Source organism: Amblyomma maculatum, chromosome 8 (genome assembly GCF_055883805.1).
Source record: "Amblyomma maculatum isolate TAMU_Amacu chromosome 8, ASM5588380v1, whole genome shotgun sequence".
In the NCBI taxonomy this organism is placed as follows: domain Eukaryota; kingdom Metazoa; phylum Arthropoda; class Arachnida; order Ixodida; family Ixodidae; genus Amblyomma; species Amblyomma maculatum.
In genome coordinates, this window is record NC_139351.1 from 111,406,514 (window position 1) to 111,422,753 (window position 16,240).

Sequence of the window (16,240 nt, forward strand, 5' to 3'; positions counted from 1 at the left end):
TAGTAAGATGCAAGTTAAATAGCAGCTGGTAATAAAGAGTAATGGTCTGCAGTGTCCTGTATTACTCTGCTGATTAGCACTGACCTAAACAAGCTTTTTGATGTTTGACATTATTTAACAAGCAAAAGGCATCAAAATGCCTGTATTGATAATTTCGTCTGATGCTTAACTTGCTTTGGTAACAGAGACAGTTTCAACAGAGGAATGCTTTTCTTCATGGAGGAATTCTACGTGGTTATCACTGCAGATCTCCGTCAGTGCCTCATTCATCTTTCTACACATAAAAACAGTAATTTGCCACTTTCATTTACTGATGGCAGTACAGCGTAGCTATCGCGCTTCACGATGCAATTTCCTTCTTGGTTACCGCGCCAGAAGCTGCGAAAGGTAAGACACTTTTTTTTTTTTCTACTGCACTTCAACTAAATTTGTTCCAACCACTAGACCAGTTAACAAGTTTCAGATTTATCGCTCATCTCGACCGCTTTTCGTTGGAGACGGAAAACTAAGCGCCCGTATGTTGTGCGATGTTCGTGGACGTTAAAGAGTCCCAGGTATCGTAAATTCCGGAGCCCTCCACTGCAGGCTCTTTTGTATCAAACCCCACAAACCAAAAATCCATCACTTGCTGCCGAGCAGATCTGAATGTAGCCGCAAATGCCTGCTTGCGAAAGGCTGACTTGAAGCCTTTGGTGGAAGTTCCAAAATGCGGAATATAAATTTCTTTCGCCAGTGCCGCTAAAGACGCAATGAGAAAAATTCTCTTTCTCTGTGACACAATCACGAAACCAGCGCCTCTTATGTTTTCTTTTTTTCCTAGCTTTAGCCATACTGTACAATGTTGCCTGGTTGCCTCCTCAATTACTGTGAGTACTAAAACGCTAAAACTGCTGAAACGTAACGCTTGTATTAAGGCCCGCAATAAATTCGTCTGTTAAAAATTGTAGTAAATGCATTATAAACAATTAAACTTATAAAATGCTAGTTTTCATAGCGTTTGAATGCTTGTCTACAGGCTGTTTTTTTTTTCTTGTTTTGTTGGCAAGCGTCCATTGGCGCGCGTTGGATTTGCAAGAAATGACTTGCTTAGCAGACGGCCGGTTAATGCCAGCTGAAAGTTTTTTGGAAAGTTTGTGGAAGCTTGTGGTGTTTTCTCTGTAAAGGCTTCATTTCGTGGCGTGTTTGACGTGCTTAAAAATGCTGCAGAAGTGAACATCGTCTCCCTCCTGCTTGGGGTAAGTAGCCAGCGGCAGGTTCTGGTGTTACGCAACGCGAAACTGGTTCGCAGGAGCTGATACCTTGTGCGTACGATGCCCATATGCCATTTTTAAGAGGCCAACGACAATAACAGTATAGCTCGGTAATGCCTGCGGTCATGAAACGCATGATGTACTCATCCCAGGTTATAAACAAACTACCAGTAGAAAGTAGTGATGCTACATTCCTGCAAATTAAATAGGAAGGGTGCGCAGCTGGCTAGCTTGAGTTAGTTGCTGTACCTTTGGTAGCATATACAGTAACTCCAGCTTGAGTATGATTGACGTGAAACCAAATGTAAGCTTTCCAGCAGTGTAATAAGACTACGCCGTTGCACAGTTTGTTGCTGACTTGTATTCATCTCTAAATATTCTAAGGTTTGAAATTGTCAAATTCTGCGCTGATATTGAAATGAACAGTGCCTATAGCAGTATGATAGAGGCAATGAAGGTGCGATCGGCAAGCGCGTATAAGAATTCTTATCCTTTCTTTTAGAATGAAAACGCCAGGTAAACTGTGGTTCAATTTCTGTGTGCATTTATATCATGGTTTAAATTAGTCGCTCATGCACTCTGGCAATGGAAATTCTGGGTGCAGTGATCACGCTATGGAAACAGCTGCAGCTGTGAGCATGCGGGTCGATTCAACCCATTCGCGAGCTGGATCACACAGTATGGCTGCGGGGGAAGTGGTGAAGGGTGGCTGTTCCTGGTCCTACGGGGTTAGGACTGGTAGGTCAACGCCGCTTGCGGTGGGGGCTAGCCGGTGTTGTGCCCGAGCGTGCATGGTTCGGGATCGAAGCTGCGAGGAGCTGGGCCTTCCGTGCGCTGCCCGGGGCCTCGACGAAGAGACTCAATGCTCGGGCACAACAATCTGGTGGCAGCGGTGGGATACGAACCCTTGCCTTTATCAGACTGGTGCCTAACCACCGAAATTATATGTTGTAGCCCCACCGGGGTGGTGAAGTGGTAAGACGCCTGACTACTGTCCGGAGTTCCCGGGCTCGACCACGACCACGGCGGCTGCGTCTCGATGGAGGCGAAACGAAGTGGCGTCCGTGTGCTGTGCGATGTCAGCGCAAGTTAAAAATCCCCAGGTGGTCGAAATTATTCCGTAGCCCCCCATTACGGCTCCCGTTTCTCTCTTTCTATTTTCACTTCCACCTTCATCCCTTACGGCGCGGGTCAGGGGTCCACATAGCAAGTGTGAGATACTGCGCCTTTCCCTTCCTGTAAACAGTAGTTACGGCGCTCGGCTACTGTTCCCAAGGACGCGGGATCGAATCCCGGCCTCGGCGGCCGCTTTTCGATAGAGGCGAAAAGCAAGGCGCCCGTGTGCTGTGCGATATCAGTGCACTTAAAGAACCCCGGGTGGTCGAAATTTCCGCAGTCCTCCACTACGTCGTCTCTCATAGCCCGAGTTGCTTTGGGACGTTAAACCCCACAAACCAAACCAAACTTTCACTCCCACCTTCCTCCCTTATCATATGGCGCAGTCCAGGTGCCCACAGAAACTAGTGTGACAGATACTGCGCCTTTCCTGTGACCTAATCATTATGAAACAATGTACAGAGAGTAAACTCATGCGCGGGAACGCTTTATATGAAGGCAAAACGAGGCATTACAATCTGTAAAATGCATAGAAAAGTATAGAGGGGTAAGCAGTGCTGCACACCTACTTCGCATTCGATTAACTACGCAAATCGGTTGTGTGTTGGTTGGCTTTGGTTTTGTGGGGTTTAACGTCCCAAAGAGACTCAGCCTGTGAGACACGCTGTAGTGGAGGACTCCGGAGATTTCGACCACCTGGGGTTCTTTAACGTGCGCTGACATCGCACAGCACACGGACGCTTTGCTTTTCGCCTGCATCGAAAAGCGGCCGCCGAGGCCGGGATTAATAATAATAATTGGTTCACAGGAAGGGAAAAGGCGCAGTATCTGTCACACTTGCTTTGGGAATTTATTTATTTATAGAAAGGGAAAGGCGCGGTAACTGTCTCACTTGTTTCCTGTGGACACCGCAACCGCGCTGTAAGGGAAGGGAGGAAGATAGGAGTGAAAGTGGAAAGAGAGAAAGAGGAGCCGTAGTGGAGGGCTACGGAGTAATTTCGACCACCTGGGGATCTTTAACGTGCACTGACATCGCACAGCACACGACGCCTCTTCGTTTCGCCTCCATCGAAACGCAGCCGCCACTTGCTTTGGGAAACCTGAACCGCGCCGTAAGGGAAGGGAGGAAGGCGGGAGTGAAAGTGGAAAGAGAGAAAGGGGAGCCGTAGTGGAGGGCTACGGAGTAGTTTCGACCACCTGGGGATCTTTAACCTGCGCTGACATCGCACAGCACACGGACGCCACTTCGTTTCGCCTCCACCGAAACGCAGCCGCCGTGGTCGGGTTCGAACCCTGTAACTCCGGCACAGTAGTCGGGCGTCTTACCACTGCACCGTACCCCGGCGGGGCTTGAGGCCGGGATTTGATCACACATCCTTGGGAACAGTAGTCGAGCGCCGTAACCACTGCGCCACCCCGGCGTGTGCTTCAAATAAAGTAAGCGGGACGCATTTATGCGAGACCACGAATGACTCTAGGCGAGTAATTGTTGCTCTTTTTTTTTTTCTCGAGGTGTAGTATCGAAATATTGGTTGATATTAGTCGAAATCAGTACGGCGGTATATTTAGTTAAAAGCGTCTGCGTATGCTAGGTCTTTCAGGGAAGCCTGCCACTAATGTTTACAATAGGCTTTTTGAGATATGAAGAAGGTTGCCCGACTACTGTGCCGGAGTACCCTGGTTAGAACCTGGCCGTCGATGGCTGCGTTTTAAGGGAGGCGGTACGGAGAGGCGTCCGTGTGCTGTGAGATGTTGCGACTGTAGTAAGAAGGAAAAGAAAATGCACTGGCCTGTTACTGGCTCTGTAGCTGAGCCACCTCCGCTGCCTCGTGTGGACAGTAAGGAAAATAGAGAAGAAAGAAAAAGAAGGAGAGAAAGACATGCTTCGCAACAGCCGTCGTCCACCACCGAAGCGGTGGCGGGTGCAATGACGGCCTACAACAGATACAAATCCGGTGGCAGGCTAGCCCTCGCTGCAATTAAGCGGCAGTGACCTTCCAGTCCAAGCCCCGTAGCGCCCGGAGCAGTCACCCCCCACCTCACCCTGTGAAATGTCAGTGCATGTTGAAAATCCCCAGGTGGTTGAAATTTCTCGGCATCTCTTCTCTCTTTCCGCTTTCACTCTCGCTTTGGAGCTTTCTGAGTAACCAGATGGCCGAAATCAAGATTGGTAACGAGTAACATTAAGATTGGTAACATAGAAACAAAGACTTTCTCCCCGTCCCACAAAGGGACGCCTCAAGGAGCAGTCATTTCGCCCACACTCTTCAACGTGACAATTATTGGCCTGGCCAAGCGCCTCGAGAAGGTGGAGGGCATACAACACTCTAATGATTGATTAAAACTTTAATTTCCGCCGATTTAGGAGGCCCTCTACTCTCCGCTCCTGGCACTCAGGCCTGAGAAACGGGGAATGGAACCTCCGCGACTAAGGACTGGCGAATATACATTGGTTATTCGCGGCCTCAGCCGCCAGGCGAACGGCTTTTTTCTGGTCAGCGGGGACGTCGCTTCGCAGCAGGGTTACCCAGGCTTCTCTACATTTAATGTTGTCCCTAGCACCCAGAGACTTAGGGCATTCCCAAAGTATATGGTCGAGGGCCCCCCTCGCTTCTCAGGCTTTACATTTATCATTTCTCTCATCTATCTGTGTGTGAAACAGCCTGACAGGGTTTTGAAAATTTCCGGCTTGTAATCGCCGCCAGGCTATGAGCCTCTTCATTATTTAAGCTAGGATCCGGTGGCGGCATCAGACGTCTTCCTAATCCTAGTATATCAGACTCCGCTGACGTGTGGGAAATACTTCATTGGAGCTCACGTGAGCCTGTGTGTACATCGAACAGGCGGGCTTGATGACCCGCCTATTTCACCTCGCCAGATAGTGCGCGCTGTGACTGAACGCTCCACGTGTGCTATTTCCTACAATACCGTGTGCTATTTCCTACAGCCGTCAGTGTTTTGTACAGTGTGCCAGCGCATGCGTTGTGAACAGTTGCCTGGACGCAGAGCTATTGCGGAGGCCCGCCCGATGTGCCGAGTGCTCAGTGACCTAAGACATTTGCGGGTGGGCCTCAAGCAAACTAATGTATACTGTACCATAGTGTATATATTTCTTTTATTTTTACCTACCCTTTTCTTTCTGCCTATCACTCATCTCTTTGATTTCCTCTACCTTCTCCTCGCTATCCCTTTATTTCCGCCGCCCCAGTTCAGGTGCTTCAGATATCAGATAGCAGATACCGGGGCTGGCAAACATCTTTTCTTTCCTTCTGTACATACAATAAATAACCACTACATACATACATTAACGGGCTCATGTGTTAATGATCGCCTTGCAGATCATAATCGCGCGATTAAGAATGGCACGGGTACTCTCGTATTACATCATTATATAGCATGCGGGAAAAAAAAAAAAAAAAAAACATGTGAAGCGAAGCTGAGGGAAACAGAAATCCTGTGCAAGGGCAAAGACACCACAGCCCGTGAACTAGTCGAGGCTTAAGTACTCCCTCGATTGTGACATACAGAAGTGAATGTGTTTTTTTTTAGATAAGTTCTGAGCCATGTTCTCTTTTTGTATTCTTCTCAGGCACGTGTTTATAATGACATTTTTCTTTTCTTTTTTATTGTTTTATAATTTTTCGATCATGCGCATGTGGGATCTTTCTCTTTGCCCTTACCTTCTTTGGTCTATAATGCCGCGAGACCTACAAAACTGTATTTGTTGTTTTTTGGCAGCCACCGGCATGCGGCCTTATCACCCTGATTCTGGATCGCGTATCAGTTCTGTATTCTTTGTTTGTTAATGCTCTATGTTGCGAGAAGCACCTTTATCAGTTTCGTTGTCCTGTAAGATGCGCCGAGATCTGTCTCGAAGATTCCGATCACTCGCTTATGTTTCTATACAATGTTCCAGGTTGTGCTAGTAGCAGTTTGCGACGTTATCTATATTGTTCTGAGCAGCCTTTAAATTGAGCGTTGACGAGTGCGACTGGCATTCTTTGTTCGACAGTCGACGAGCACGTTTGTTGCTATCGCCGCCGCCGAGTTGCTTAGTTCTTTGGCGGGCGCAAGTCAGCCGAATAAAGAGTTTCTTCAGTGCGATCATTGACTCTTCATTTGTGTCATCGACCTTGTCACCCCTACGTGGCAATATATTCACTCGACCGTAATTGAATAAACAGTTGCAAGTTACGCATGCGTTCGTCCTTCTTCCTTCCGTGTCGTTTGTTTTGCGCACTGGGTGTTTTTGAAAGTACAGAAAAAGGCCAATCTAGAAGCGGGCAGTATACTCCCGCGACCTGTATTTTCATTTCATTGAGAGGCGTCAGTTGCTATTGTTATGCTAATACAGTAAGGCTCGCAACGTATATAAAAATATATTTAAAATGCGGGGTGGTAAATGTTTAGCATTATTGTGGAAAATGTCATCGTAGAAAATTCCAATGGAAGTGTACATTTAAAGGCAAAGTTTGGGCCAGTATTACATGCGGGGCATGAAACCTAAAAAAAAAAATAAAAATAAAAATAAATAAAAGGTCGGCTTTCCGTAAAATGACAAGGAGCGGTGGAAACGTGATTCATATATATTTAAGTCTGATTAAATCTAGATAACCAAGCTGGAATTCTGGCTTCAAATTTAAGCACGTTGTTAGCCACAAATTTGCACACTTGCTCTGATTTCTTCTTTTCCCTGTATGCAGTACCTTAAAAAAGGTTTGAGGCTGCCTCGCTCCAGTGACTCGAGAAAGGACCGCCGACGAGCAATGGCGCCGACCGGAAGACAACGCGCACGACGTCGTCCGCGTGCCATGGCCGGAGCACTGTTAGAAACTCGCAAACAGCAGGTGAGTCGCATAGTTTCGTACTTATAACAAGACTGAACAGTATTTTTAATTATTTAGCTGTGCTTTCATTGCAGTGTTTTCCATGCTTCCGTCGGCGCATTTCTGTATGCTGATATGTGGTGGTATTTTCATATGGATGAACATATATTATGGTGAGGCTACCCAAGAGTAATAGAAAATAATGTGCCTCTGCCCGTGCCACTAGGTATAAGGGGCTTTATATGGATGAACAGTGTTCATCCCCGCCGGTGGTGGTGGTGGAAAGCATTTATTACAAAAGGAGAGGTTGCTTAGAGAGCCACCCCTAGTGGGCCGCTCCCCTTACAATACTAGGCGGAGTCCCTTATTCCGGGACTCCATTGGTCTGAGCCGCCACACGAGCTCGCGGCCCTGCTCGGCTCCCTGGATCTAGCGGCACAACAAGCGCTGGACCAGCGCTTGTTGTGCCGCTAGATCCAGGGAGCCGAGCAGGGCCGCCTCCCAGTCCTCTCGGGTAGGGGAAGGGGTTATGGGTAAAAGAGAAGGATTTAGCTGGCATGCCCAGACCATATGAAAGGTGTCAGCCACCTCTCCACAGAAAGGGCGGCAGAGGCTAGAAAAGGAAGGGTCGAAATGGTTGAGTACTGCCGGGCACAGTAGAGTGTTAGTAAAAAGTCTAAGAAGTATTCTTTCGCCCGCTTTCCCTAGTCCCTTGAGAGGAGCCGGGTACTGACGTTGCGAGTCCCGGTAATAGGCACAGATTTCTTGAAAAGTTAAGAGAGGATAAGTGTCCTGGTCCAGATCAGTAGGGTCTACGCCGGGGGCCCGGTTTGTGAGTGCGCGGGCGGCCGAGTTGGCGGCCTCATTTCCTAGTAAGTCCTGGTGGCCTGGAGCCCAATTAAGAAATAGGGTCTGGGGATCCTGATCCCAAGCTGCTCTCCGAAGTATTCTTTGTGCTGTAGGCGTTATCCAGCCCAGCTCATAATTCCGACAGGCCCCTCGCGAGTCGGATAGGATGAATTTAGATTGAGGGTGGGAGGCAGCCAGGACGATTGCTACCTCCTCCGCGTGGGTTGCGCTAGGGGCCTTAAAAGTGAGGCCATCCACCTGTCTTTCCTCGCGAACGACTGCAACCGTGTACTATCCTCCCCTGGAATGGTGCGGGCCCGCAACATCCACATAGAAAACATTGTGTTCAGAGTCATAATGGCGGTACAGGGCATTTGCCCGCGCCTGACGCCGTTCATTGTGGTCTTTTCTGTCCATTTTGGTAGGAAGGGGTCGAACACGGAGGGCGTCTCTCCATAGCTCTGGCACTCGTACCCTTTCCTCAATGTGATGGTTGTGTTGCATCCGGGGTGGCGCAGTGCTTATGGCGCTCGACTACTGTTCCCAAGGATGCGGGTTCGATGCCCGGCCTCGGCGGCCGCTTTTCGGTGAGGGCGAAAAGCCAGGCGTCCGTGTTCTGTGCGATGTCAGTGCACGTTAAAGAACCCCAGGTGGTCAAAATTTCCGGAGTCCTCCACTACGGCGTCTCTCATAGCCTGAGTCGCTTTGGGACGTTAAACCCAACAAACAGAACTACCAAACTGAACAGTGCTGAAATCTGAATGCATGTACCATGTTATTCTGCATTTCGTAAGACCTATAATTTGTTCGTTTTTTTTTTACATGCTTGAATTTCAATGAGTGCTAATTGTATTCAAACACACTGCATAACTTGTTGACTGCTGTGCGAAGTTGTCAATGCGGGGACCTGCGGCCTTGTCAAGCTACAATATGACATTTTTTCTCTGCACCCCTCCGGAACCGTATGTTTTTCATGCGAATAAATTTACTATTTTGTTATTTTATTTTATATTCAGCAGGAAAAGAAAATTACATCGCGAATATTTCGGGTAGGGGGTGAATTTTGCTGGAACTGTCAAAGCGTGAATAGCAGCTTACCACTACCTTTCAAAAGTGTATAGCAGCTAGACACTCACTTATGGACCTGAAAAGTGGAGTCTAACGAAAAGGGCTGGACATAAAACAACGGTGACTTGAACTGAGGACAACGCGGTTAAGACACAGGAAGATGAAATGGTCAGAGAACAGACATGATGTGAAAATCCTATATTCGGATAAAAACTGAACAAGGCGGCTTTTGTCCACCAAAGGACCCCCGTGCAGCCATTGGCATCGACCGATTCTCATGACGTCGTATAGATAAAGCACTTCGACCTACTATAGCGGGACATCGCATGGTGTGGCAGATGAAAGGGCGTTCACCATAGCTGAACTGGATTAACTGCGGCATTATGCGTCTGCTGATTTTTTCTTGACTGTAGTCAAATCCGAGAGAATGCGTGCATGGTAAGGGCATGTGATGCGAACGTAAGATAACCTAGGATCGCAAAGGGTAACAGACTGGATTAAAGGAGGTAGGCGTATTGAGGGTCGGCTGTGATATGGAAGTCTGCGGGAATCAGGTGGCCGCATCTGGTATATGAGAGACATAAGAAGAGGTACTCGGGAGAGGCCCTTGCTATGGAGCCCCATTCTCGAAATTCTTCTTCGGCTGTCAGTGGGCGTAGTGAATCTCGGATTGGAGCGGCTCTCAGACAGAGTAACGTGCTTGAAACTTGTGGCGCGAAATGGTCAGTTTTAGGAAGCCGGTTTTTACGTTGATGTCGGCGTGACGCGACCTTGAAAAGTGATTTTCAATGTCGCGTCACGCCGGGTTAGTTGGAGAAATATGGGAGAGGCCTTCGCCCTGCAGTAGGTATAGTCAGGCTGATGATGATGATATTTTTGGTGCCCGGCTGGTCGCGAAAAACAGTTTTTTTTTTCCTGAGAAACTGATGCTTTCGCGCCACAAGTTCGAAGCATGTGACTGAATTTTACTTCTAAGAACCATTCATAGAGGCAATATGGCACTTACACGCGGAGTCAAGATTCGGGCCCCTGTAGTGGGCGTGATGAGGATGGGGGGATGATGATGATGATGGTGATGGTGATGCATATACTGCAATATTAGTATACATTTCGTTCAGACGAGGGAGATGAGGAAATGCCTCGATCCTTTGCGGGCTGCCGCAAACCGGTTCCCACAAACCGGTTCCCGCAGCCGCTGTTGTACGGTCGCCAGTTTCACTCACCAGCTTAGCGAGCGGTATATGGTGACGTCGAGTGCGCCCTTATTGCAAATACTAATGTGAGCAGTTGAGAGAGATTTTGTAAAAATTTAAGCAGAGAAGTTTGGCTTTCTGCTATGTGTGTGTAGCTGCTCTCAGCTGTTAGTCGCTTGATCAGGAGCCTAGTGCTGTACGGGGTGGGTTTTCTATGAGAATAGAGCGGATTGAAGGCAAGCAGTTACCCAAAAGATGCGACACTTTAAAGCCAGGAAGGAGAATAATGTAAATGTTCGCTCCAAAGGTTGCGATGCACGTACTTAACGCACTTCTTTCTTTCAGAGCTGCGAAGCGGCTGCTCTGCGCGTGACTGCCGCAAGACTGACGGTGAGTACTGCAGCGACAGCTCTCGGCTGCACATTTGCCGGTTCTGCGCGGCGTTGAGGTCAGAGCACTCATTGTAACACAATAGACAAACGGGAAGCAATAAAAGCGCGGACATCAAGATGCTCTAAGGAGCAAAGGACGCTGGCGCAAACTAGTGTCCGCGTGGTTCGCGCCTGTGCGCCACTCACCGCCCCAAATTCTCGCTAGATGTCGCGTTACACGTCCCGAGAACGCAGTCACGAATATTTGGACACAAGCTTTGGCGGATTGCGCCCATTCGCCCATGGAAGCCTATCGTCATCCGTTTCTTTCCCCTTTTCACCCTTTCTGCCATAGCCCTCTGCACGGCTGAGGTTGTGAAATTTTGTAACCCTACAAGTGACAGGGGCCCGAATGAGACCCGAGACCACTGTGAAATTCACGCATGTCTTGCTCGTGCGGATGGTACCTTTCTCGTGTAGCTGATGTTTGCCGAGTGATGCATTTTCGTAGTTGTGGTAATTCATTGTCGTAGGCAAAGTTCTGTGGCATGAAGATCCGCGAAAGAAAATACAGTTGACTCACTTGGCTGCTCAGACAGCTGGTATTTTTTTTCCCAGCGGAACGAGTAAGGTTGTGTTTCGACGCTTTTGATTCCCCTAGCTGCTTTTGCCCATCAGTTATTTTTCCCTCTGAAATCGGCATACTTCAAACTTTTGTTAATGACTGCGCATTTATAGCGGTTCACGTGTCCTGCAATATATGGCGGTTACTGCCCTCTTTCCTCTCTGCGTGTCATATGCGAGGAATCCGTATTACATGCGGCGCGTGTTTTGAGTTTTCATTTCACTCGATCGGCAGAGCGCAGCGCAGTATAATACACAGATACCTTATCGGTTAGGGAAATAGGGAAATGTGCTGAAAGGGTGAAGGGAGCACTTGTGTCCTGCTTCTTCTGTAGTCCCTTGCGGATAGGGTAATAGCGAGTTTTAAAATTCCGCTGAGCGCCTTTGTGTAGGCCTTACTTATCCTATCGCTGTTCTTGCACATGAGGTTGACGCCATTAGAGGTACTGGAATATTGCAGAGTACCGCATTCCTTTTCCGTGTTCCGCCGGCCCGCCTACTGGCTGATGCAGGTCACATGACCTCGCGTCGCTATATCCCTTCCAAGAGTGCGCGCGCAGAATACGTGTCTTGTGCGGGAGTTCTTTTTTTCGGTATTTCGTGGAAGTGAATGGAAAATTTTGAGCACGCACAGACAAAGGCAGCCTGGGTGCTCTGTCTTTGGTGTAGCAAAAGGAATGATTGAAGAACGTCGTTTTCTCTGTTCCGGAAGGAAAAGTTGATCTGCAGCGGCAGTCACTGCGAGTTCACAGAATCGACCGCCAAGAATTCATGCTATCAAAGATTCGTGCTTTTGTGCGAGATACGATTGCTCACTGGTTTCACATTTTAAGGCGAAAGATGCTCATAGAGCGAAGATACGCGCGTGATCTGTACGTCGCATCTGTGCACTCATGTATCACTCGCAAATAGCGGACATGTGAGTAGGGAGTTTAGAATGAAAACGATTGAAGGTGATAGGTAATGAATGAAAGTTATTAGACATCGATAAAAAGTTAATGCCTAATACTAATGCTAATCATTAGTAATGTAATTAATGACTTGTAATGACCAGTATGTCAAACTACAACTTGCAATGACCGCAACCGATTGAAAATTTGTAAATATGCTTAGCGATGAGTGGTAATAACTACAAAGACGAGGCATATTGCCGTGTGCCTCTCGGAACCGAGGAAAAAGAGGACGCAGCTGAGTGTGTGTGACTGATCCGTTCAGGGGTTGCCGCCTTCTACTCGTTACAATATCTCATCATGACTACGAAATGGCCAAAATGTCAAGCGATGGCTTGAAATGACCGCAACTGATTGGAAACGAGTAAAATAACTAGGCATGGCTCATCATGACTACTACGAAACGACCAAGTACATCAAAATATATGTATCCTGTTATTTTTGGGTGGGACTCTTATCAGAAAATTTAGTTCTACTGTTTATTTCGTCACGTGCTCTCGATTCATAGTCTGAGCTGGAGTGAATCGGTGAGCACACTTTACGGAGACTGTCTCCGTCATTTTCTTTCGTGGGATCATCTCTGGAAGCGGTCCGAGGCAACTCGTATTGCCACGGTCTGTGTGCCCATCTCACGAGATTCGAGTCGAGCGTGCTAGCGTGATGTTTGCACTTCGCACCACGCAGTGGAGTTTCCTGGTGCAATAGTCTTCGCAGACTGCTCACGGCGATGCGGATATTTGCTTGTTTAACATTTTTCTCCTTTCCCGCAGTGGTGACGGTAACCGCTTCCTTCATAGATGGTGTTATGTACGTCATCGAGAGGAGCGTCTGTAGCGCCAAGTTGCGTTCCTATCTCTGAGGGTCAGACGCAGCCCCGCCGGGGTGGTGCAGTGGTAAGACGCCCGACTACTGTGCCGGAGTTCCCGGGCTCGAACCCGACCACGGCGGCTGCGTTTCGATGGAGGCGAAACGAAGAGGTGTCCGTGTGCTGTGCGATGTCAGTGCACGTTAAAGATCCCCAGGTGGTCGAAATTACTCCGTAGCCCTCCACTACGGCTCCTCTTTCTCTCTTTCCACTTTCATTCCTACCCTCCTCCCTTCCCTTACGGCGCGGTTCGGGTGTCCACAGAGCAAGTGTGACAGTTACTGCGCCTTTCCCTTCCTGTGAACCAATTACATACATACAATACCCCTTAAGGGACGCTATCCAGCCATTGACAACTAATGGTTGTTATGACGTCATTGGCCGGACAGCTTACTTTAATGGGCATTAGCCGCTTCCAGCTTGAGTGTTTTTGCGGCCGTAAGGAACATGCACGAAGCTTAAAGTGGCTGCTATTTTGGAGTACGTGAATCTTGGCTTATGATCGCGCACATATCTCTATCTCCGCCTGATCCTGACCACGCACCGCTGAAGCTTCGTGCTGTTCAATGAAATCTCGCCCGTGACGTCATATGAACGCCTTCTTTATATAGCGCGCTTCTGCATCGCGCCGGCCTCGGCCACCGCATTTGATCGAAGTTTATAATCTCTCTGGCTCTCCGGTTTCTGTGCCGGCTTCATGCTACGCCCTTCGCCCTGTGCCTTCGTTATCGGCTCCACGCGTAATAAGTCCCGCCCGAGCCCATTTTCAATTGAGCTTGGACATCGTCTGCTGTCGCTGCCTCTTTGAAAGTGGGCATAACCGGCTTCGCAAGGATTTTAATCTATATATGATTTCGTCATGGTCCGCTTGCCCGCTGTCGTTGAAAGATGGGCCGTTAACATAAAAAAGGTTCCTCATTCGCCGTGGCCTGCTACCCAAACTTGTTTCGGATGTATATGTTTGCGCTCGTCATTTGCCGTGTTCATGGGCAACCTGGTAAATATTACCGGCGTCTAGCGTGTCGCAAATGGTGCATGAAGCTTGCACCGTGAAAGGAATCAATTCGGCTATCAAAAACGTCTCGAAGAGGTCGAGCGTTTAAGATAGATGCGCGTCGAGGGAGCTGTCATTGAGGTATATATAGATGGGCGACACACTTATTGAGTCACTAACTGCCAGCGAGTGTGTCACGTATACACCACGCGCACAAGTGTAAGACGACAAATACAGTTGTTGTGTACGCGACGAAAATGCGCCAGTGCACCAAGGCGAAAACATCTTCAGATTGCTGCTACATTCCGCTTTCCCCCTGTCCTCATGCACTTGTGGGCGAGCCGCAGAGGGGTTGGAAAGTCTTCAGTTTCAAAACAGGTCGTATCTGTAGTAGCTGCTTAATAAAACACAAAACGGTGGGCAGAAAAAAATGTTACTGACCATTTAAATTGCTGTCTGGTATCTTAAGCACCGGAGTTGTGGCTGGCAGAAATAAGAGTGAAAGGACAGGGAAGGGTGTGCTGGCCACTGGAAATATTTACAGCGCGTACACGTCGCACGTGTTGAAATCGCCGCAGGTAGGCGCACCTTCCCTCTCCATCCAATTGTAGATTCTGATGCACCCCGCGCACCACGAAGGCCGACGCATGGCGAGGGCTCGCGCCCTACATGCCAAGTACGGCCGACACGTCAATGCAGCATACGTGGATGCGGCGGAATATCGGCACACCCAGATACAAGCGTTCGCACTGGCCGCTGTGAATAGGAACGGTTCTCCGTTGGCGGCCGCATCAATCGCATCCACCTCCTCCGAGACGGCGGAGGAAGCGGCCATAGCCTTAGCTATTGCAAACACGTCCGCCGATATTATATTCAGTGATTCTAAAACAGCCATTCGCAATTTCGCGAGGGGTCGCATCACGTCTACCTCCCTCCGCATCCTCCAAAGCACCCCTACTCCGGTTAGGGAAATTGAACTAATCTGGGTCCCGGCCCACTCGTCTAATCCGGGGAACGAGGCGGCTCACGCGCAAGCCCGAGGCTTCGTCGACCGGGCAGTGAGCGCGCCCTCCGACCCGAATTTCACGAAGGACGGGTTAATTTCTTTTCATGACATTACCCATCACTTCAGGCTGGAAAGGCGCACATATCCGCCCCCCCCACAAATCTTTAACAAAGGCACAGGAAGTTACCTGGCGCCGACTACAAACACGCTCTCTCCTAAATCCGGCGGTGCTTGCACTGATGTACCCAGGCCAGTACAATCCAACCTGCAGTAAATGCGGCGAAAGAGCTACATATGATCATATTCTCTGGAACTGCGCAAATGATCCACCTGCGGTGGAATTAATACAGCTCCCTTCTCCCGAGCAGTGGGAAGCCGTGCTGGTCAGCTCGGACCCGCAGATTCAACTACGGGCCATCGAGCGGGCTAATAAGGTCGCCGCCAGCCATGGACTAGCGGCCATCTAGTACGTCTCTCCATCGACCTGCTTGAGCGACGAAATAAATGTTTTCCAATCCAAAAAATGAGCAAGTTTTAAGTTTTTTTTCCTCCCAAAAGTCAGGAGCATATTTCAGTGCGCGATTTGGACTTAGATCCTGCGCTGATTATGGTTCCTATAGCCTTCTTAGAAATCCTCCTCCTTCGCAAATTAGAGCTGCTCCGAATCGCCGTTTGGAATACAACTAAGGGCTAATACAAGACTTAGCTACTAAGAACTAAGGCACAACTCGAGTTCGCGCCATTTTAAGAGTGATCTTGTATCACTGTTAGGCCTCCTCGAACACACGCACACGCACACACACACGCACGCACGCACGCACGCGCACACACACACGCACGCGCACGCACACACACACACACACACACACACACACACACACACACACACACACACACACACACACACACACACACACACACACACACACACACACACACACACACACACACACACACACACACACACACACACACACACACACACACACACACACACACACACACACACACACACACACACACACACACACACACACACACACACACGCGCGCGCGCGCGTTTCGGATGCATGCCTTATATGGGCATATATCGCCATTGTATCGATACTTAACCAGTAGCAATCCGAT

General features: G+C 48.8%; 1 protein-coding gene across 5 annotated transcripts in view; it reads left to right on the forward strand.

Moving 5' to 3' along the window:
- The first annotated feature begins 1,050 nt into the window (after positions 1-1,050).
- LOC146182210 (uncharacterized) overlaps positions 1,051-16,240 on the forward strand; it is an 83,126-nt gene continuing 67,936 nt past the window's right edge. For all 5 annotated transcript variants that reach the window (XM_084577244.1, XM_084577247.1, XM_084577245.1 and 2 more), the window contains exons 1-3: positions 1,051-1,235; positions 7,070-7,213; positions 10,648-10,692. In XM_084577244.1, coding sequence (XP_084433370.1) covers positions 7,133-7,213; positions 10,648-10,692 — 126 coding nt within the window. In that variant the 5' untranslated portion in view covers positions 1,051-1,235; positions 7,070-7,132. The remainder of the gene's footprint in view (positions 1,236-7,069; positions 7,214-10,647; positions 10,693-16,240) is intronic.